General features: G+C 35.6%; 1 protein-coding gene across 1 annotated transcript in view; it reads right to left on the bottom strand.

The window, feature by feature from the left end:
• Window positions 1–21,908, bottom strand: part of Ptpn13 (protein tyrosine phosphatase non-receptor type 13) — a 190,216-nt gene that overhangs the window by 146,417 nt on the left and 21,891 nt on the right. The window contains exon 2 of the mRNA XM_026413769.2: window positions 2,287–2,405. Within this exon, the coding sequence (XP_026269554.2) occupies window positions 2,287–2,401 (115 nt within the window). The 5' untranslated portion in view covers window positions 2,402–2,405. The remainder of the gene's footprint in view (window positions 1–2,286; window positions 2,406–21,908) is intronic.

The following is a 21,908-nucleotide window of genomic DNA, read 5'->3' as shown; positions in this document are numbered from 1 at the left end:
CAATAAGCCTCTATTATAATATGCCAATATGTTATGCAATAATTATCTCTCAATGACAAGAACTGTAAATTCAAACATTCAAACTCTATTAACATTATGAAATTTGAAAGAAGGAAAAACCCTTAAGTACTTACAGAGTGCAAGAGGTTTTATATTCTGTGAGTCATGGCCTGGGCAGTGATCCTGCCCTTTGTATAATAAAAAGATGTATTCTCTCTCTCTCTTCTGAACATCTGTAGTACTCATTGTTTCTGTCATTCATTTGGCACTCTGTTTTGAAGTGGTAAAACTTCTCACATGCATCTTTCTGATCTGAATAAGGCAATAGTGATACCTTCTACTCATTTGGATCTTCCACATAATACTTCACAAGTAGATATTTCTTAAATATTAATCAACTGACTCTTGTTAATCGTTAACTAATACCAGCAACATATCTTTCCTTCAACAATACCTTTGGAGTGTGGCTGCTCTATACTTTGGAGTGCCTACACTTTTGGAATTTCTAAGAATTTTCTGAAAAATTAAAATGAAACGAAGCAATAGAGATTATTTAAAATAGCCAGATTTTGGGCAAGTGATTTCAGATAAAAACAATAAATTTTCTTTAGATTAATCCTAACCCTAATTGAAGACCTTCAAACTCTTAGGAAATAGGTGTCTCAAACGTAAAGGTAATAAGCAGTTAATATGTGGGCCCTAGCACAGTTTTCTTCCAAGTTCCTGTCCCTGGATTGGAAAACAATAACAAAGCTTTACCACCTTTCTCTAAATCCCTGTGCTCTAGACTTTCCTGTACTCAAATAGTGGCTACTCCTACACTGTTCCAAAAGGTTCCCATGGTTCCTGGTCTTTAGCAATTCTGTCCTATGGATGGTTCTCACAGGGTAGTATCAGAATGTAATTGAATGCCTGTTAAAATACAAATTGCCAGGCTCCACTCCCAGAGTTTCTTATTTAGTGGATCTCTAATGTAGACCTACGTGTTGGCATTCTAATAAGGTTTTAGGTTACATCAATGCTGGTGGTCCAGGTACCACATTTTGAGGACTACCACTACCCTCAATCCTCACCTATTTCTGTCATGTTTATTAGGCATTATTATTATTATTATTATTATTATTCAATTTTAAGGCCTATTCTTCTATTAGAAGCTTGGCTTATTCTATTCACTAACCACGTGCTGCCATGTGATAGGAACAAACACTATCTTCATGTGGAGCTTTTCAGCATAACATCAAAGGTTTTGGACAACTGAAAGGTGACTATTCAATCTCTAACGTGTCATATAACCATTTGGACCAAGTGTTCAAGACAAGGAAGTACCAGGCTACTTATTTAGCCTACATTACCTAATTTAGAGTAAAGGGGATATACATATTTTTCTCTTTGCCAGGACTATTTTTTAACCCCCTCTCATCTAGTCAACTTCTAATTTTCTCCCAGGTGTTAGTTCAGGGGTAACTTATGCAGGGAGGTCTTTCTTTTCTTTTGCCATGACCAGGTCAAATCCTACTTTGTGTTCTTATAAACTCCCGGAATCCTTCCTCCCTCCTGTCATGGTTGCACTTTTTTTTTTTTTTTTTTTTTAGAGAGAGAAAGAGAGAATTTTAATATTTATTTTTTAGTTTTCAGCGGACACAACATTTTTGTTTGTATGTGGTGCTGAGGATCGAACCCGGGCCACACGCATGCCAGGCAAGCATGCTACCACTTGAGCCACATCCCCAGCCCCATGGTTGCACTTTTTGTTTGTTCATAGGATTATTATGTTAATAGTTGCTTCCCACACAGAAGTATAAGTTCTAAGCAGAAAAGGAAAGTTATTTGTTTTGGCAACCATTACATTTTCAATGTCTGACAAAGTATCAGGTGCACAGAATATGTTCAAATTAATGTAGGCAGATTTGAGCATTTTTAGCCCCCAAAGAGATAAGATTTAGTATTTTTTTCCATGCTTGGCCCCAAACACTGGAATACCAAAATAAAAATCAAATATCTTGTCGGGCTCAGTGGTGCACACTAGTAATCCCCGTGACTCAGGAGGATTGAAAGTTTGAAGCTAGCTTCAGCAAGTCAGCAAGATGCTAACAACTTAGAAAGACCATGTCTCAAAATAAAAAATAAAAAAGACTGGGGATATAGTTTAGTGGTAAAGCATTCCTGGGTGTTCAATTCCCAGTCACCCCCCCAGCCCCCACCAAACAAAAATCAAATTTCTTACCCTGTACCAGTTTTTCAACAACCCAATATACAAAATAAAATATTTTTTAAAAAGTGTCATACCTTTTCTGAATAATTCTTGGAGACTTTCAGCACTTTGATTTAATACAGCCCATATTTCTTCCTCCTGCAGTGATCCGCCCCGAACCTCCAGGGCCTCAGCTAGTGACACATGCATATTACTAGAAAACAAAGGTAACAGATGGTCTGGCATTAGCAACTTAACTGTACTTATAGTAGCAAGAGATCTACATCTGATGAGAGACTATGAACCCTCATGTACCTAATTTCTCAATACAGCCTTCAATATAGTTCTATAGTCTTAAACTCATAAAGAATAAAGGAATTGGAAGGAAACCCCCTCAAAACAACTAATTGCTCTTGCCTAACAGGATCCACCTCAGAGACAGAACTGGATAAGAGTGGTGATGACTATTTTATGAGAAGACAGAGAACCCAGGGTACCAGAAGGCACCAAAATATAGATGGATGATGAAACTAGAGCAGCCCGACTAAACTGCAAGCATTTTGGATTTCAGTTCCAAGTTTCATCCTATGCACACCAGATATAAAGAGTAGAATGGAAAAGATAATCTTTAGCCATCACAGGGGGATTTGGGAATAAAGCAGAGCACATTTATTCCATTTTTAATGGATTCTATAATCTCTTATAAATATATACTATAACTGTGAAATATATACTATAACTGTGATATGTTGATTAAATTTAAGATTCTCTATGGGGCTCAATGATCCTATTTTTATTTTGGAAGGGAAAAATGCAGCTATTCAAAATACTTCCATATAAACTTTTCTCAATTGGCATGCCTTGAAAACTGTTCTTTATGGTATCACTAAGATTTATACCCCAACCAAACCAATTTAAGCATAATATATAATTTATGTCTATTAGTTGGACACAGTGGCACATGCCTATAATCCCAGTGACTGTGGATGCTGAGATAGGAGGATCACCAAGTTTGAGGTCAATCTCAGTAACTTTGCAAGACCCTAAGAAACTTAGTGGAACCATGTTGTCACAAAATAAAGAATAAAAAAGGCTGGGCTCAGTGGTAACGAACAACTGGGTTCAATTCCTGGTACTAAAAAAATAAACAAATAAAGAGATATATCTATTAGTACACAGCAGCAGATGGGTTTAGGAAAGAAGCCAAACGATACTGAAAATGTTAAATATTGTACTTAATTGTATTTTCTGTAACTAAGTTTATCATTAAATTTTAAAATGAAACTATAAAAACATCTGATTTAGACAAAAGTTGACTTTGTTTAAAAACTGATAAGAAAAGCAGGAGTTTTCTTTTAGTTTACATTTATGATAGTTTAATCCAGATTGAATAAAAGCAATTTCAGGTGCAGGAAGGCCAGACTTGTCTTTTCACTTTTCTTTTAAAACATTTACTATAACATTTTATGCTCAAAGTCTGCCCCTGAGGGGTGTCTACTATCACACATAATATAGTAGTTAAAAGGAAATATGTAAGATCTTGCTTTGAAAAAGCCAAAGGGTTTTTATTTAGCTTGTACAGAAGTATGATTATTTATTCAGACCTCTTACCCATAGCAAAAGTCTCTAGGTTTTCACATACTTATTAGAATCATAGCACCTTAGTCCAAGAGTAAAAAGTAGAAGTTGCATTTCTTAGAGAGATGTGTGAGCTACTATCTTCTACATGAAACATATTATAAACTGAAAGTTTCGACAGAAGCATCAAGATACCATTAGCAATCAGATACCAACATGACTTGTGGGAAAGACTACCCTGTAGCAAATTTCCAAAGTGTTACATCTGAGAACCGGTTAGATGGCTCCAAAGCCTACACACAGGGTATAAAGAAAAAAGATTGCACAAGAAGATTTCTTTGAAGAAACTTGTACTGATTTTCATGTCTCCTCTAAAGCAGAAGGGGTGTAGGAAGGGGCCTTCCTTTTACCTCAATTCAGTAAAAGAGGCTTCACAGGGATCCCTTGGAGTGTTTGAAATGTGTTCCCTGGAGTTGGAGGTGACATGGCAGACTGGTACCCGATAAAGTAATCTAATGGCACTGGCTATTACACAAGTTAGCACAAAGAGGGAGAGAGGAGAAGAGTACACACAAGAGTGAGGGAGCAGGCTGTGTCTGGAGCCAGCTACACTTGTAGAACGGGGGAGGAGAGAGGGAAGGAAGCAGGCCGGACAGAGGACAAGCCTGGAGCTATCTCCAGTCCTGCCCAGAGGATAAAAACATCCTAATATTTAGATAGTACTGATGGTTGCATAACTCTGTAGATACTAAAAACACCCAAGGTATGTAGGTATGTGCTAAATTGAATGGCATGTGAATTATATCTCAAAATATGCATCGAAATAGTTTTCATTCCCAGGATTGCACGTATACAAAAACATACACATATAAATGCATGTCTACCCAAAGTGCCACCTGAAATATACAGAGCACCACCAAGAAGAAAGAGCAAGGGAAAGAGGAGAAGAGGGAAGGAGGAGAAGAGGAGGAAGAAGAATTAGAATTATTATTATTGAAAAAATGGCCTGAGAAGAAAGCAAGTTGAAGATCAGAAGGGTTAAAGGGTACTGGCTAACTGGAGAAAAAATTTTCTGGATTGTCACAGGAAGTACAGTTCCAGTGGACACTGGAAAAAAAAAATTATGAAATACACCCAAGAGAAAAGGCCACCCTTAAACATATTAAGTTCAAAACAAAAATGGATGGAAGTGGAGAATACTATGCTAAGTGAAATTAGCCAAACTCAGAAACTCAAAGGTTGAATGTTTTCTCTTTTGTGTGGAAATCAGAGTAAATTAAAAGACCTCAACTACTATGAATAACCATAAAGCTCTAAAAGAAATAAAATGAACAAATGAAGCTCTTTACAATAGAAATCAGGAAAAACTGATTTTCTGCTTCTATTCCTGTAGTTTAAATCCCAATGAAGTTGGATATAGCAACTTGCCAGAGGGTAAGGAGATAAGCAATAAAAAGTAAAGTTAAATACATTGCCTCCCATCTATAAGCTAACTGCAGTTAGGGAAGGGAAAGTTTAAACAAGTATAACAAGTAGGCATTTTTAATGGAACTGTCTTTTAAACTTAAGTGACTATACCATCAAATAGTAAGGAGAAAATCACTACCTGAATCTTTATATAGATGCAGGGAAAGAACTCCTAGGGCGGGGGTAGGGGGGTGGTGGGAAGAAAGAAAGAGAAGTGATGGACAAAGTAAATTGCTTATGGTTCTGTCTCTTTCTTCTTGGCAGAGGGGTGCAGGGTTCTTGCAAAATTGCCCAGGCTGGCCTCAAACTTGTGATCATCTTGCTTCAGCCTCTTGGTAGCTAGATTACAAAGATGTGCCACCATGCCTGGTTCTAAATTTTATTTTATTCTTTTTCCTGGGCATGTTGCAACTCAACCTCCTGGCTCTGAGTTTCAAAATCTTAAAATACTGGTTCTTATGTACCTTTTTAAAGAAACTGGCTTTTAAAACATAATTACTCTGTATATTTAAGAAAATTAAAAAGTAAAGGTAACTTCTCATATGATGGCTTTTTTAATTCTTGACTTTTCTATCTAAAGAGTACTAATTATGCCAATGTTGCTTGATATAATCAGTTCTAAGTTATATTTGATTAATCTTCTGTTAATTTCATTTAAAATACTTTTTTGTCTTTTCAGTATCTGATTTCTATGTCCATCTGTGATGATGCTTAAGGACTCCAAAACATAGAAGGAATGGAACACTGATTAAGGCTAGGAAAAAAAGATTAGTTAAGAAAATTTTTAATTTATGGTGCAATTGTTTCCTTTAGATACAATACTAGATAACTTGGGGTACAAAAATGTGACTGGAATTATTTTACTATTGCAAAGGCTCTGTTTTACAATAAAAATAACATATTACTTTTATTTTCTTAAAACATGTGTGCTACATGATAACTACAAAGGTATTGGAAAGAAATTAAAATAAGAAAAATTACTTATGCTTTACAACCAGAATCACTGTTTCATTTTTGGTTAACATAAGAATTACTGGTGGGCTGGAGATGTGGCTCAGCGGTAGCGCGCTCGCCTGGCATGCGTGCGGCCCGGGTTCGATCCTCAGCACCACATACCAACAAAGATGTTGTGTCTGCCGAGAACTAAAAAATAAATATTAAAAATTCTCTCTCTCTCTCTCTCTCTCTCTCTCTCTCTCTCTCTCTCTCTCTCCTCTCTCACTCTCTCTTTAAAAAAAAAAAGAAAAGAATTACTGTTATGACATAAAACTGGGTCCATATAATTAGACAGTGCCACAAAAGGATACCAACAGATGTCATTTTAATCCTGAAGGAGTGTGGCTCAAGAATAGAAAGCATATTTAAGTGATTCAGAATAGAATGAAATAGTAAACAGATTAACTGAATCCAATCAAGTGACATAATAACCTGTCTGGTGGTTGATTAATTAAGAATGCTTAACTTGAATCTAGGGGAAAGGGGCTATAAGAGCACTCTATTTCAAGAACAAAGCAGCTATAAACTAGAGCTCTGTGTGTACAATGAGTTTTGAGCAAGAATTCACTCAGCATCCTGCCTGAGGGTTTCTTCAATCATTAAGAAAACATAGTGTGGACTGCGGACTTGTAGCTCAGTGGTAGAGCCCTTGCCTGGCCTGAGCAGGGCCCTCAGTTGGACCTCCTACACAACAACACCAAACAATTCATGACGGTTTCTTTGTTTTTGTTTAGAGTTGCAATGCAGGAGATTCAACTGAGGGCCTCAAAGAAATGAATCCAGGAAGCAACCACCCAAAACGTAAGCATCTTCTAACCAAGGAAGATTCAGAATTAAGATATAAAACTTTACAAGAAGCAAGTTCATATATTGGTATTTTTTAAATTAAGAATCTGTACATATACAGCTAAGAGAAATAGGCCAGTTATTATAACTGGTTAGATTAGGCTTGTGGTTCCAATTTAAAGTGTAAATGTGAAGATGATTGAGACTTGAACTTTAAAATGTACAAAATATACCACTTGAACATAGAAGTCTTGCTATATGTCTTGCTATATGTAAATCTTTCCAGATAAGTCTTCACTCATTAGAAAACTTAACTGAAGTATTTGGGAAAATTTTTTTGCTATTGTTTGTTGTTTTTTGTCAGACTCATGAAACATGTTTAAAAATTGGCATTTAATTATATGAATGTAGTTTAAAATATTTCAGAGATTTTAATTAACTAGATTTGAAAATGGTGTTAAAGAACTCAATCAAAATGATCCTTAAAAGCTGCTATTAAACTTTACTAATTAACCCCAGGAAGGCGCTCACAAGGATGTGGAGAAAGGGGGATTTTCCTACCCTACTGGTAGGAATGCAAATTAGTACAGTTAGTATGGAAATAGTATGGAAGTTTCTCAAAAAACTTAAAATAGAAGTATCATATGACCCAGGAATTCCACTACTGAGTCAATTTAAAGGAATTAAAATTAGTCTGTGAAAGAGACATCTGCGTTTGCAGCTTACTGCAGCACTGTTAGCAACAGCCAACATGTGGAATCAACATGGGTGTCCATGGACAGAGGAATGGATAAAGAAAATATGGTATTTATATACAATGAAATATTATGTAGTCATAATAAAAGAATGGAACTCTTGTAATTTGTGACAAAATGGATAGAACTGAGGACATTACATTAAGTGAAATATTCCATCTTCTGAAAAAAATTACATATTTTCCCTTTTATGTAGAAGCTAAAAAGTCTCGCTCAAATAGAGAATGGAGTAGTGTTTACCAGAGCCTTGGAAGAACATGGGTATTTTAGTCAGTTTTTTCTCCCTGTGACTAAAAGACCCAACCAGAATAACTGTAGAAGAGGAAAAGTTTATTTGAGAGCTCAAGGTTTCAGAGGCCTTAGTCTATAGAAGGCCAGCTCCATTTTTCAGGCCTCAAGGAGAGGCAGAACATAATGGGGGGAGAGTGTGACAGAGTGGAGTGGCTCACATGATGATCAGAAAGCAGAAAGAGAGAGACTCCACTCTTCAGATACAAAATATATACCCAATAGCCATGGCCCCACCAATCAATCACTTCCTCCAGCCACACCCCAACTGCCTCCAGTCACCACTCAGTTAATCCCATTAGAGAGTAATTGACTGATTGGTTAAGGTTCTCGAAACCCAATCATTTCTCCTCTAAAATTTTTGCAATGTCTCACACATGAGCTTTTGGGGGACACCTCACATCCAAACCATAACAATGAAGAAAGACATGGAGAAAGAATGGTTAATGGGTGTAGGAACACAATAGGAGAGCAGGTACTTGGTTGGTTTTGTTTTGTTTTGTTTTTAATAGCTGGGGATTAAATCCAGGACACCTTACCAAAGAGCTCCATCCTCAGTACTTTTTAAAATTCTTGAGTCAGGGTTTCACTATATTGCCCAGACTGACCTCAAACTTGCACCTCCTGCCTAAATCTCCGAGTGGCTGGGATTACAGTTTTGTGCCAATGGCTATCTATACCTTGGTTGCTTGATTAAGCCCTCAGTTGCCTTACTTAAAGATTAATTTAGTATAAACTATATCTCATCTATTTCATACTTCTTAATTAGCAATTCTATATCTGAGCTGTCATCACATTATTACTCTTCTTATAAACATCATTTAAGGCCACACTAATTACCAAATAAACTCCAAGCATATCTATAAGTTAACTTGATACTTAAACATTCATTAAATACCTCATACATGGAAAGTTCTAGAATGAATCTGGGACCATAAACAACAACAAAAAACTGAACAGGAATAGGACCTGGGGAAAAAACCTCAAATAGAAGGTAAATCAGTAATTACACAGTGAATATGTAGACTTCTAAATGTATAGGAGAAAGGTAGATACAAAAGCAGTATAATTAAGACCTTCCTGACAGAGGAAATAAGCCGTTTGAAGAAAGAAACGTGAAACAGTAGGAAGTACTCAAATTCCATAGGTTATTTAGAGATAATACAGAATCTATGTAAGTGATAAACAAAGTCACTTAGATGGATTTAAATAAAGTCCATTAGGAAGAGTGTGTACACACACAGAGAGAGAGAGAGAGAGAGAGAGAGAGAGAGAATATGAAAAATAAAGCCCAATACAGAAACCAACAGGAGATTAGCATTTAAAAGTTAGTGGAAGAAAAATGAAGCCTGCAAAGGTATCTGCAAAGAAATAGTTCAGAGCCAGGCATGGTGGCACTGCCAATGATTTCAGCTACCTGGGAGGCGAGACAGGAACTGCTAATAACTTGTTTTGAGAAGAAAACTGAACCGGGAAACATTAAATAATTTGCCTAAAGTTATAGAGGTAGTGATTTGAACCCAGATAACCAGGCATTAATATACATTCTTAATCTTGTGTTCTGCTGATACACTCCTTGAAACCTTTTCCATCCTCTCTAACATAATAATCATCTGGTTTTCTTCTTTTTCTAACTATTTCTTCCTCTTCCTCCTTCTTTTCTTTATATTTATTTATTTATGCATCTTTTAGTTTTAGGTGGACACATTATTTTGTTTTTATGTGGTGCTGACGATGGAACCCAGTGCCTTATGCATGCTAGGCGAGCACTCTACCACTGAGCCACAACCCCAACCCCCTCTTGTCCTTCTTCTCCTTTTCTTCTTCTCTCCTCCTCTTCCTTCTTTGTACTAGGGACAAAACTCGGGGGCATTCTACCACTTAGCTATAACCTTATCCCTTTTTACTTTTTATTTTGGAACAGGGTCTCTCCAAGCTGCCAAGAATGTGATTCTTGTGATTCTCCTGCCTCTGCCTTAAACTATCAAATGAATAAAGGACTATTGTTATCATTTCAGTCTATAAAACTAGAAAATTAATCAAAGCAAAAGGACTGCTGGAGTTGCAGTGCCCAGGAACTACAGAATCATCTGTCCTCTCTTAAGGAAAGGACTGTCCACTAGGGTTCTCTTTGTTGGCTCTCCCTAAAGCCAGAGGTCATATCCTCACCTTTTTTCTCACTGCACTTAGCAATCAGTAAGAACGAACAGAGTAGCCAAAGATTTCCCTGGTGGATATGACAGCAAGAGAATTGATAGTTCTAGCAGGAGTTACTGAGGGGACAGACCTAGGGTTGAAGGTGGATAAAAAGAAAAATAAAGATAGAGAAGAAAGTCAAATAGACTGGGATAGACTACGATGATCTGTCAACTCGATGATCTGTCAACTCGATCATTTAATCTTTCATTCATTTAAATATCCATTAAAACTGTTGTGCAGACATTAGTCGGTGCTAAGTTTTTATTCAGCAATCAACACATATTCTTTGAGTAACTGCTATGAACCAGACACTGTTTTAGGCACTTAGGATACAGCAGGGAAAAGACCAGATACACATGCCCATCCTTTGGAACTTACCTTCTATGAGAGAAAACATCTTAATAATAACTACAATACAGAGAAAACTGTATGTGACAAATATTGTGGATGAAAACAACTTGAGAAGAAGGAAATATCAAAGAAATTAGAGAGTTATTTTTTTTAAGATAAAGTAAACAAAGAAGACCTCACTGGGAATTTATCATTTCAGTAAAGATCTGAAAGAATGAGACAGCGAGTCACACTGTCTGGGAAAAAAATGTTCTGAAAAGAGTGAAAAAAGCTCTGAAATGGGAAGGTGTCTCAAGAATAATACAGAGAAAAGTCATCAGTAAAGAGAGGAGCAGTAGTAGTAGATAGGGTCTTCTAGGATACTGAAAATACTCAGACTTCCTATGCTGAAATGGAAAGTTTACTGGAAGGTTTTGAGGAGATGTAATTTATCTTCTTTAAAAAGATCACTCTGAGCCGGGTGTGGTGGCATACACTTGTAACCCCAGCAGTTTAGGAGGCTGTGACAGGAGTTCAAAACCAGCCTCAGCAATTGCAATGAGCTAAGCAACTCAGCGAGACCCTGTCTCTAAATAAAATACAAAATAGGGCTGGGGATGTGGCTCAGTGGTCAAGTGCCCCCAAGTTCAATGCCTGGTACCAAAATTAATTAATTAATTTTTTTAATAAAAAGATTACTCTGGCAGGGCATGGTGGTGTACACTTGTAATCCCTGCAACTTGGGAGGCTGAGGCTGAAGGATCTAGAGTTCAAAGCAAGTCTCAGCAAAGCGAGGCACTAAAAAACTCAGTGAAACCCTGTCTCTAAATAAAATAAAATTTAAAAGAAAACAAACAAAAGAAAACTATGGCTAAGGATGTGGCTCAGTGGTCAAGTGCCCCTGAGTTCAATCCCTGGTATCCCGCCTTCCCAAAGACAAAAGATCACTGTGACTGCTGCTTCAACAATACACTATACAAGAGCAAGAGTAAAAACAAGAAGACTAATGGCAATAACTCAGGCAAGAAATGATGGTAGCCTGGCTCTAAGTAGTTATAGGGCAGAAGGGAAGTGGTCAGAATCCAGAAAAAAAAATTTTTGACAGAATTTCATTTCTTTTAATGGTGAGTAATATTCCATTATATATCACATTTTCTTCTTTAAAATTTTTATTTGTTCTTTTTAGTTACACATGACAATAGAATCTGTTTTGATATATTTGTCCAAGCTTAGAATGTGTCTTATTCCAATTAGGATCCTAGTCCTGTGGATATGCATGATGGTGAGATTCACTGTGGTGTATTCATATATGTACATAGGAAAGTTATATCAGATTCATTCCACTGTCTTTCCCATTATCATCTCTCTCCCTTCCCTTCATTCCCCTTTGTCTTATCCACTAAACTTCTATTCTCTCCCCTCTACACATTGTTGTGACTTAGAATCCACATATCAGAGAAAACATTTGACCTTTGGTATTTTGGGGATTGGCTTATTTCACTTAGCATGATAGTCCCCAGATCCATCTATTCACCAGCAAATGTCATAAAGTCATTCTTCTTTATAGCTGAGTAATACTCCACTGAGAAAACACACAACAATTTCTTTATCCATTCATCTGCTCATGGGCATCCAGGTTGGTTCCATAGCTTAGCTATTGTAAATTGTGCTGCCATAAACATCGTTGTGACTGTGTCACTGTAGTAGGCTGATTTTAACTTCTTTGGTTATACCAAGAAGTGGAACAACTGGGCCAAATGGTGGGTCCTTTCCTAGCTTTTTGAAGAATCTCCATACTGCTTTCCAGAGAGATCACATTAATTTGCAGTCCCACCCACAATGTATGAGTATCCCCTCTTTCCTATATCGCCAACATTTATTGTTACTTGTATTCTTGATAATTGCCATTCTGGCTGGAGTGAGATGAAATCTCAGTGTAGTTTTAATTTGCATTTCTCATTGCTAAAGATGTTGGAAATTTTTTCATATTTTTGTTGACCACTTGTACTTGTTCTTTTGAGAAGTGTCTGTTTAGTTCCTTTGCCCATTTACTGATTATTTGGCTTTTTAGTGTTAAGCTTGTTGAGTTCTTTGTATATCCTAGAAATAAATGCCTCATCTAAGATGTGGATGGCAAAGATTTTTCTCCCATTCTGTAGGCTCTCTCTTCACGTTATTGTTTTATTTGCTTTTTAGTTTGATGCCATCCCATATATTGGTTTTTTATTTTTTATTTTTACTTCTTGTACTTTATGAATCTTGTTGAGGAAGTCAGTTCCTAAGCCAACATGATGAGAATTGGGCCTATATTTCCTTCTAGTGCGCACAGGGTCTCGGGACTAATGACCAGACTTTGATCCTCTTTAGGAGTTAAGTTTTGTGCATGGTGAGAGGTAGGGGTTAAAGTTCATTCTGCTACATATGGATTTCCCAGTTTTCCCAGCATCATTTGTTGAGAGGCTATATTTTCTCCAACGTGTGTTCATGGTGCCTTTGTCTAATAAGAGATAACTTAATTGCGTGAGTTTGTCTTCTGTGTCTTCTATTCTTTTCCATTGGTTTTCATGCCTACTTTGGTGCTAATACCCTGCCATTTTTGTTACTATAACTCTGTGGTATAATTTAAGATCTGGTACTGTGATACCTCCTGCTTTGCTTTTCTCTCTAAGATTGTTTTGGCTATTCAGAGTTCCTTATTTTTTTCAAATGAATTTCATGACTGCCTTTTCTATTTATGAAGAACAACACTGGAATTTTAATAGGAATTACTTTAAATCTGTATACCACTAGAATCTAGAAATATTTTGAAGGGAGAATCAATAGGATCTGTTGATATGTATGCTCTTCATACTGAGAAATTGACAGGAAGGAAAAACCATTAGCTAAGATGAACAAGATTGTGGGAGGAGTTGATTTGGAGCAAAAATTCTGTGTGATTTTGTTTCAGAGTTTCAAGTTTGTTTTGATTTTGGTATGTTAGACATTTAAGTGAAGAGTGAAGATGCTAAGTAGAGATCTGGTTATAAGAGATGGAGATAAACATTTAGATATAGACAGTATAGAGATGGTCTTTGAAAGCCCTGCAATTTCATGACATCTCTCAATTAGTACATACAGAGAGAAGAGAAATTCCAAAGACAGAGGAGTGAAGACTAACAAGACAAAGAGACTAAGTAGAAGTGGCTTTATCCCAAACTCATCTCTTCCAGAGATCCCTGATTACCTCACAATAGGTTTAGCTTTTAAAATTGCATTTGTTCAAATGAGGATCCAAACAAGGCCCATGTATTGTGTAGGCCTTTTAATATAAAAAAGTAATCCTTTGGGTATAGTATGCCATTCATCTATTTAATCAAATTAGTTATACATTTAAACTTCAATGTCTTTTCCTCTCATTTTAAGCCTTAGAATCCTATCAATAGAAACAGAAGAATTAAATTCAAGTCAAATAGGTAAGGTTTTTCTTGCCTTCATTTGCCTACTTTAAAAGACATTTTATGTATTTATTTAATTATTACTCAAGATTCTCCATAAGCCTGCATTCTGTAATTCTCTCTCAAGTCTACAGTTGGTTTTTGCAGAATAAGCCTTTATTAGATTAAGAAATAAAAACCTAATTTAAAGTAAATTTTAAAAAGCTTATAATTTATTTTCAGACTGATTCACAGAGCATGGAATAAGGACACTGGCCCTATTTTCCATACTGTTATTAGCCTGGAGATAAATTAAACAGAATATTATTAAGCTAAAATAAGGTAATTATCCATATGCAATTTAGAAGAAAGAAAACGAAATGACCTAATGACAGAGTTGAAAAATTGACTCAAAAGACCTTTTGGAGACATGAAATAGAGAAATCCTTATGAAAGAATAATATTCATTTAAGGCTTGGTTTGTTCTGGATTCTATTATAAACAATGAACTATAGATCTTATGAGGGTCATTTAATATGTATCCAGGCCTGAACTCCACATATATGATGTCACTTGGGTTATTGCTACCTACTGTCTATTAGCATAGAGGATGCAGAGCTGAAGAGAGGGGGAAAAGAGGAGGACAAAAAGAATAAGACTGACAAAGAAGGAAAAGAATGAGGAAGAAAAAAAAAAAGAAATACAGCCTCACTTTCTCTCTTATATATGCACAAGTTCCCAAAGTAAGTTTCCAAACCACTTATGAGAAATGGGACCAACTGTGTTTCAGTACAACAGTTACTCAGATTTCAGAAAACCAGTGCGGTACTTGTACTATATATTCAGAAACATTTCCAGCAAAGGTCTGGGACTGTACCTAGTAATTCAACATATTAACATTTCTGCAGTAAAACTATGAATATTCACATTAAGTGAGATAAAAAATAATCATAATTTCCTTCATATCAGTTCAGTTAGATTTTGTTGCCAAAAATGTTCAGATCAAGTTGTGAATTCAAATGAGTTACAAAATGGCTTCTGCTTTCTTGGACCTTCTTGGATTCTCGAATTGCAGGTAAGGATTGTGAACACATATTTTATTAAAGAGGCATGCTAACTCTATAGGAAATTCTATTATCTCTGAAAGCACTTTGCCATAATTTTAGGGACTTAAGGGTAGAATTGAACCTAATTAAAACTTATATGGTACAGTCAATATTATATTAAAAGGTTATCTTTTTGAAAATGGAGATATAAATGTTTAATTCAATATTCTCTTGCCTAATGTGAATGCAGAGGTTTTGACCCACTAATTATCAAAGTGATCACAGCACAGCAAAGGATCTCTGTCTCCATACCCAGCCTGAACTATGATCCCCTTATGTATATACCAAGATCGGGCTTTTTTCTGCTTTTTGAGTGTACAGAATTCAATAAGCCAGTGAGAAACTGTAAGCACAAGATCTAATTAGAGGTATTGGTATCCTATATGACAAAGAGTTACATCCCAAATCTGTGTTTTATGGAGAAACAGGGGAGGCTTCAAGAAAACCAGAGAAGAGATGTCTAGAAAATAGATATCTAAACAAAAAGAAATCTTCAGCCCAGATGAATTAGATATAAACACTCAGGTAATAAGAAACAGCTAAGGCTACAAAATGGAAATTGTTGCTTGACATTTATTTCTAAAACCACCTCCAGTGCAATGACTTTGTCTATTTGAGAATATTTAAGGGTATTTGCATATTCTAGATGAAGAAAATAAGACTTAAACATTGGAATTTGAGTAATGAACACTGTGGTGATTTAATTATGTTCTGTTTTCACTCATCAAGGAGAAATGTGACCCACCATATAAGAACATTATGATTCAAAGAATGTATACAATACTTCTTCTATTTTCTCTTATTGACATTATATTACATGTAACTTGAGTGATATATCATAGTCTAAAAGATTAAATACCCTCCAAAATACCTCCATATTCATATAAAAATGATTTTAGGTATGTCAATGGATAAATGTTGAGTCGTGTTCTTAACTTTCATTGAGGAAACTTATGCAAACTCCCTAAGAAACAATTCCACTAAAGGGCTCAAGACAGTTTGCTTTTTAAAGATTAATTGATCAATTGATTTTAGGGATTGAACCCAGGGGTGCTTTAACACTGAACTACGTCCCTGGACCTTTTTATTTACTTATTTGTTTTAAGACATGAGAGTCTTGCTAAATTGCTGAGGCTGGGCTAGAACTTTTGACCCTCGTGCCTCAGCCCCCTGAGTCACTGGGATTACAGGCATGTGCCCCCGTGGCAGACCTTTTTAAAGATCTTTACTTCCCAACTATTTGTTTGGAACTGGACTTTAGTCTAAGTCTTTTTTTTTTTTTTTCAAATGCTTTATACAGGAACATATACAAAATTACTGATACTTTTTTTTTTCAAAAATAAATGATCTCAAATGCTATATATTGTTTTTAAAAAAATAATCAATAGATTTTGTCCTCATTACTCATAATTTTTCAGAAAAAGGGGCTTGTTAAAATGACCAGTGAAGCCAGGCGTGGTGGTGCATGACTGTAATCCCAGCAGCTTGGGAGGCTGAGGCAGAAGGATCATGAGTTCAAAGCCAACCTCAGCAAAAGTGAGGCGCTAAGCAATTCAGTGAGACCCTGTCTCTAAATAAAATACAAAATAGGGCTGGGGATGTGGCTCAGTGGTCGAGTGCCCCTGAGTTCAATCCCTAGTACCCCCACTAAAAAAAAAAAAAAAAAAAATTACCAGTGAGTAATTTCTTGCTAATGTCTCCCCAAACAGGAAAACAGAGTACTTTTATTCACTTCAGTCCTATCATAAGATTTTACAAGTTATAGAATTTTTGTTTTTGATCTAATGCCACATGAAAAAAAAAGAAAGAAAAAAACAAAACTCAAAAGATTTGATTTTTAAACTAAGTTAGTAGCACACTAAATATACTAAGCAAGAGATATTTTGACTCTTTAATAGTTTCTTGAGTAGCTCAGAAAAATAGTCTGTCATCTCAACCATTTCCTGAGATAGATACTGTAATATTCCTTGATAGATGAGGAACTGAGGCACAGAAATAATCTGCCTGAGATTATAGAGTAGCAAATTGAGGAGTTGGGACACGAATTCGAGCACTATAAATTTTTTCATGTTATAAAATGGAAGTTGTTGAGTTAATATATAAAATAAGCATGTACCTAGCACATAATGATTGCTTAATAAATGCAATTATTAAAAATCAGGACATCAGTGAGAGGTATCAATAGATAATTTTTAAAAAAAGATTTTCCAGTCTTTCTATCGTCTTACAGATGGAAATTTGATAAAGAAGAGAATGTAGGCCGCATATGCAAGTATATTAGCTTGAGAAGGGCTAACCTACTGAAGCATAAAGAAAAATCCAAATTTTATCTTTTAGATACCTAATATACTTTCTTAAATTAAAAAAAAGGCACTCCTAGCTGTTTTAGTAAGTAAACATGTTAACACTACATTAAAATACAAAAAGAAATGAGAAAAAATTGGGGAAGTCCTCCACATCTTGAAGCCTATGGTTTCTTAGGAGGAGTGGAAAAGAGGAAAGATCCCAAATTTCAACTCCCCTCACCATACCGCATTTCCATATTTCTGTCTTTTCTAACATTTCTGATTATTACATTTGGCTTAGAGCAGGGCTTTTTAAAGAGTCATACTAGTGGTAAGAGAGATCCTTTCTGTAGCTAAATTTTTAATAAGGTTGCCAACAATAAGCAAGTTATTCCCTTTTAATTCTCTGTCAGTACTTCTGATTAAGTCATGGAGAAAGTCCCAGTTTGGGGCTAGCTTGTTTGTTTGACTTGCCAGTCTCCCTTCTTAACAAATAGAGACATGTCTCAAGCTGGGAGTGTTGCTGCACAGCAGGTTACCCTCCCATAGCTCAGATTTAATCACATAATTGTGTTTTCATGTATCATATTGATATTGGCGTTCTACTTACGTTCTACTTAAGGAATGTTTTACTGGTTTTTCCATTCAAGGAAATAATAATTAATCCAAGGTTTCCTTTTTAAATAAATAACTCCAAATATATAAATGAGACTCTTTAAAAATATTAAGTAAAGGGCATTTGACACGGCAAAGATTATGGAAAGTAGAAAATACAGCTTAAGAAAATTCTAGTCTTAAAAGAAAATGGCCAGGCATGGTGGCACAAACCTGTGATGCCAGCTATTCAGGAGGCTGAGGCAGGAAGATCCCGAGTTTGAGGCCAGCCTCAGAAACTTAGTGAGGCCTTAAGCAACTTAATGAAACCCTGTCTCAAAAACTAAAAAGGGCTAGGAATGTGACTCAGTGGTTAAATGTCTCTGGGTTCAAGAGAGAGAAAATGGAGGACTTAATAAGATGGTTCATTAATGCAGTAGAAATTTCATGATCCAGAACTGTAAGTCAGAACCTCATATCTCAATAGTCAACACTGCTGATATAATGAAGCCTATTTACTACACCTCAGTTCAAGGAAAATTTCAAATTACTACACAAAATGTGCTTATGTATATACATTTTATATTTTCCTATTTAACAAAAGAAATTTATTTTTTCAAGATATTTTCCCCTAAATCAATGCCTCTCTCCCCTTTGTAATGGGTCTAATTTCAGGGTAGCTACACAGTTTCACCTCTGGGAATTATAGAGAGAATGCAAAAAAAAAAAAAAAAAAGACAGTAAAGTAATAGATTTAATTGTATAGAATCTGCTACATCTTATAGCTAAAAGGCAATTTTTCCTAATATCCTGTCTGAGGCAGAGGGTAAAAAATCGGAAAGCAATAACTGAAAATGGCTCTTTCATATTTAATATTCCACTGTAATTCCTTCTACCTCTTCTAATTATGCCATGTGATACACATACCCATCCTCCATCTGCTCCTGCCAAAAGATAAATAGGAATTCAACATACAATAAGTACATAGTCAAGGCATGGAGTTTCTTACATGTTTATTTAATGTTTTGAAAAATATAAGAAAAATATTGTATATAGTTTAAAATTTCATTCATAAACATTAAAATGTAATAATATTTTAATAGGATTTTGAAAAATAAAAACAAGAACAAATATACTTGATATCTATTAAATCTTTTAACTCACATCCTCATTATCAATAACATATCTCATTCCTGCTTCCTTTCATACCTAATTTTTCTGAATCCTATGACTCGCCTCCAAGATTTATGGGACAAAATGGGTCTGTTCTTTTTATCCCATCCTGTGCATTTTTTTGTACTTGATTTCCTCCACTTTGCTTCCTCAGATACCTTTCTGTCTTACGTTAAACTTGGGAGCTTTTGAAATTTCAATAAACAAGTGGTCCCTCATCATTTCACCTTTTTATTGTGAGTTTATGAGTTTGTAGCTCTTAATTTCTATACTATCATTTAAGCAGAGAAGTAGGAAATTGAGTTGATAAGTCTTTCTAACCCTCTTACATCAGAAGTCTGGGTATTTTTCTGATGTATTTATATACTAAACAATTATACCCTCATTTATAGTTCATAGTATGTAGACCAGATATGTAATGTGGCAGATAGTAAGTAGAAAAAGTAGTAATTTAAAATATTTTAAAATAACAACAAACTTAATTTTGTTAAATAAATGATCCTCATCTTATAATCAATGTAACAAGCAGACCATTTATTAAATTCAAAACTGCCTTTCCTCTATCCTGCCCTACCCAGTACTGGGGATTGAACCCAGGGGCACTCTACCACTGAGATACAACCCCAGCTCTTTTTATTTTGAGACAGGGTTTTCCTATGCAGCATAGGTTGGCCTCGAACTTGCTATTCTCCTACCTGGGCCTCCCGTGTAGCTGAAATTACAGGCATGTGCCTGGATCCAAAATTGAATTATTGATTTCAACTACTAAACCTCTTCACTGTTCCCACTTTAAAATGAAATTGATGTCATTTATTCAGGCCACAAACTTTGGATTCATCTGACTGCTATTTTATCCTTACTTCCTACATCCAATCTGTTGAAAAATTATGTTGGCTCTACCTTCAAACTGTATCTTGAATATATCTGATTAGTCTCATGACCTCCATTGTTACCCTACAATCTTCGATACTCTATATTGTCTAGAATAGTGCTCCCTAATGAACTTCTGTGATGATGTATATATCCTGTATTGTCCATAGTAGTAAAGTCACTAAATACTTGTGGCCATTAAGCCCTTGAAATGTAGCCACTGCAACAGAGGAACTGAATTTTAAATTAATTTAAATTTAAATGGCTTACCTACCATATTGGACAGTGAAGGTCTAGAACACTTTTGATGAAAGGGTTATAATAGGTCTTTCTTCCCTCTCTTGTTCCCTTGTAGCCTATTCCATAGAAATCCTTTTTAAATGCATGTCCATTCATGTCACTCCTCAACTCCATGACTTCCCATCACACTTAGAATAAAGTCTCAAATCCCCACCTAAGCTCACAGTTTCCTACATGATGTTTCCCCAGGTTCTTCCCACCTCAACTGCTTAAACTATCCTTTCAATCCCAAAACTCTCAACTCCAGCCCCTGTGACTCTTAAGATCTTGCATTACTCTGGAACACTTCTGTCCTAAATAGCCTCATGGCAGAGACTCCTCCCTTCATTCCTTGATCAACTGGTACTTCACAGAGAGAATTTTCTTTTCTTTTAAATTTTTTAGTTGTAGATGGATATAATGCCTTTATTTATTTACTTAATTTTTACGTTATGCTGAGAATCGAACCCAGTGCCTCACATGTGCTAGGCAAGCACTCTGCCACTGAGCCACAAACCCAGCCCCAGAGAGGCTTTTCTTAACCATCTCAATCCAAAACTGTACCACTATCCAATTCCTTACCCTCTCATACCATTATCCAACTATACAATAATTCATAGCATTTATAATATTTGAAAACATATTATAGAATGAATCTTTATTGAATGTCTTTCACAACAAAATATAAAAGTCATGAGGACAGAAAATTTGTCTCCTTTGTTAAATGGTGTATCCCCACATGCCTAGGACACTTTCTGGCATGTAGTAGATTCTCAGTGTTATTTATTAAATGACAATAAACTCCAATCTCATAATCTTTCAGTCTCACATTCACACAACATGTATTCATTCAGTGCTAATTGTTTACATGGCACTGCCTCAGACAACGTGCGAAATTCAAGTTGAAAGTAGCTTAGACCTTGTAAATCAGATTACCACTAAAATAATCCTTAAAGTCCTTTGAACCCTAAAATTTTGACCCATTGAATTCAATAAGAAGTAGTTGAAACTGTTTCTCTTGGGGAAGAGAATAGGAGATATGATGTCTGTCTTTTAGTGTTAAAACACTTTATTCCTAACAGAAGGTAGAACTGAGACCAGTGAGTTAAAAGTCAGGTAGTTTTTCAGTTCAGTATTAAGCCTTTCTAATAATATAGAAAAACTCTTCAGATAATGTCTTACAGTGGTTAAGTAGGAGGAAATAATCATCTGTATGGGTGACAGAGATTTTCCTGTATTGGTAGAATAAGTAGCCTTAGAAGACTTCTAACAGATTTTCCACTTGAGATTGTCTGCAAAATGCTATAATGAATGCAACTTAATAAATCAGCTATTTTCTGACAAGTTGCTTCCTGCTTGTTATAAGTAATAATTCTGAAGGCTGACAGCAAGAAATGGAAAATGAGAGCCAAAACAGTGTCAACACACAAATGTTCTACTGAATAATTAAGAACACTTTGTACCTGTGCCTGTAGAAATAAACCCATAATAACATCAGGTTGACTATATGAAACTAACAATATTTCACTCTTTTTATGTTCAAATTAGAAATGAATAGACAAATGTTATAAATATAGTCACTATGTAATTTCTGTATT

The sequence above is a fragment of the Urocitellus parryii genome, chromosome 10 (genome assembly GCF_045843805.1).
Source record: "Urocitellus parryii isolate mUroPar1 chromosome 10, mUroPar1.hap1, whole genome shotgun sequence".
Taxonomy (NCBI): domain Eukaryota; kingdom Metazoa; phylum Chordata; class Mammalia; order Rodentia; family Sciuridae; genus Urocitellus; species Urocitellus parryii.
Note: the sequence above shows the minus strand (reverse complement) of the source record. Positions and strands in the feature narration are given on the sequence as shown.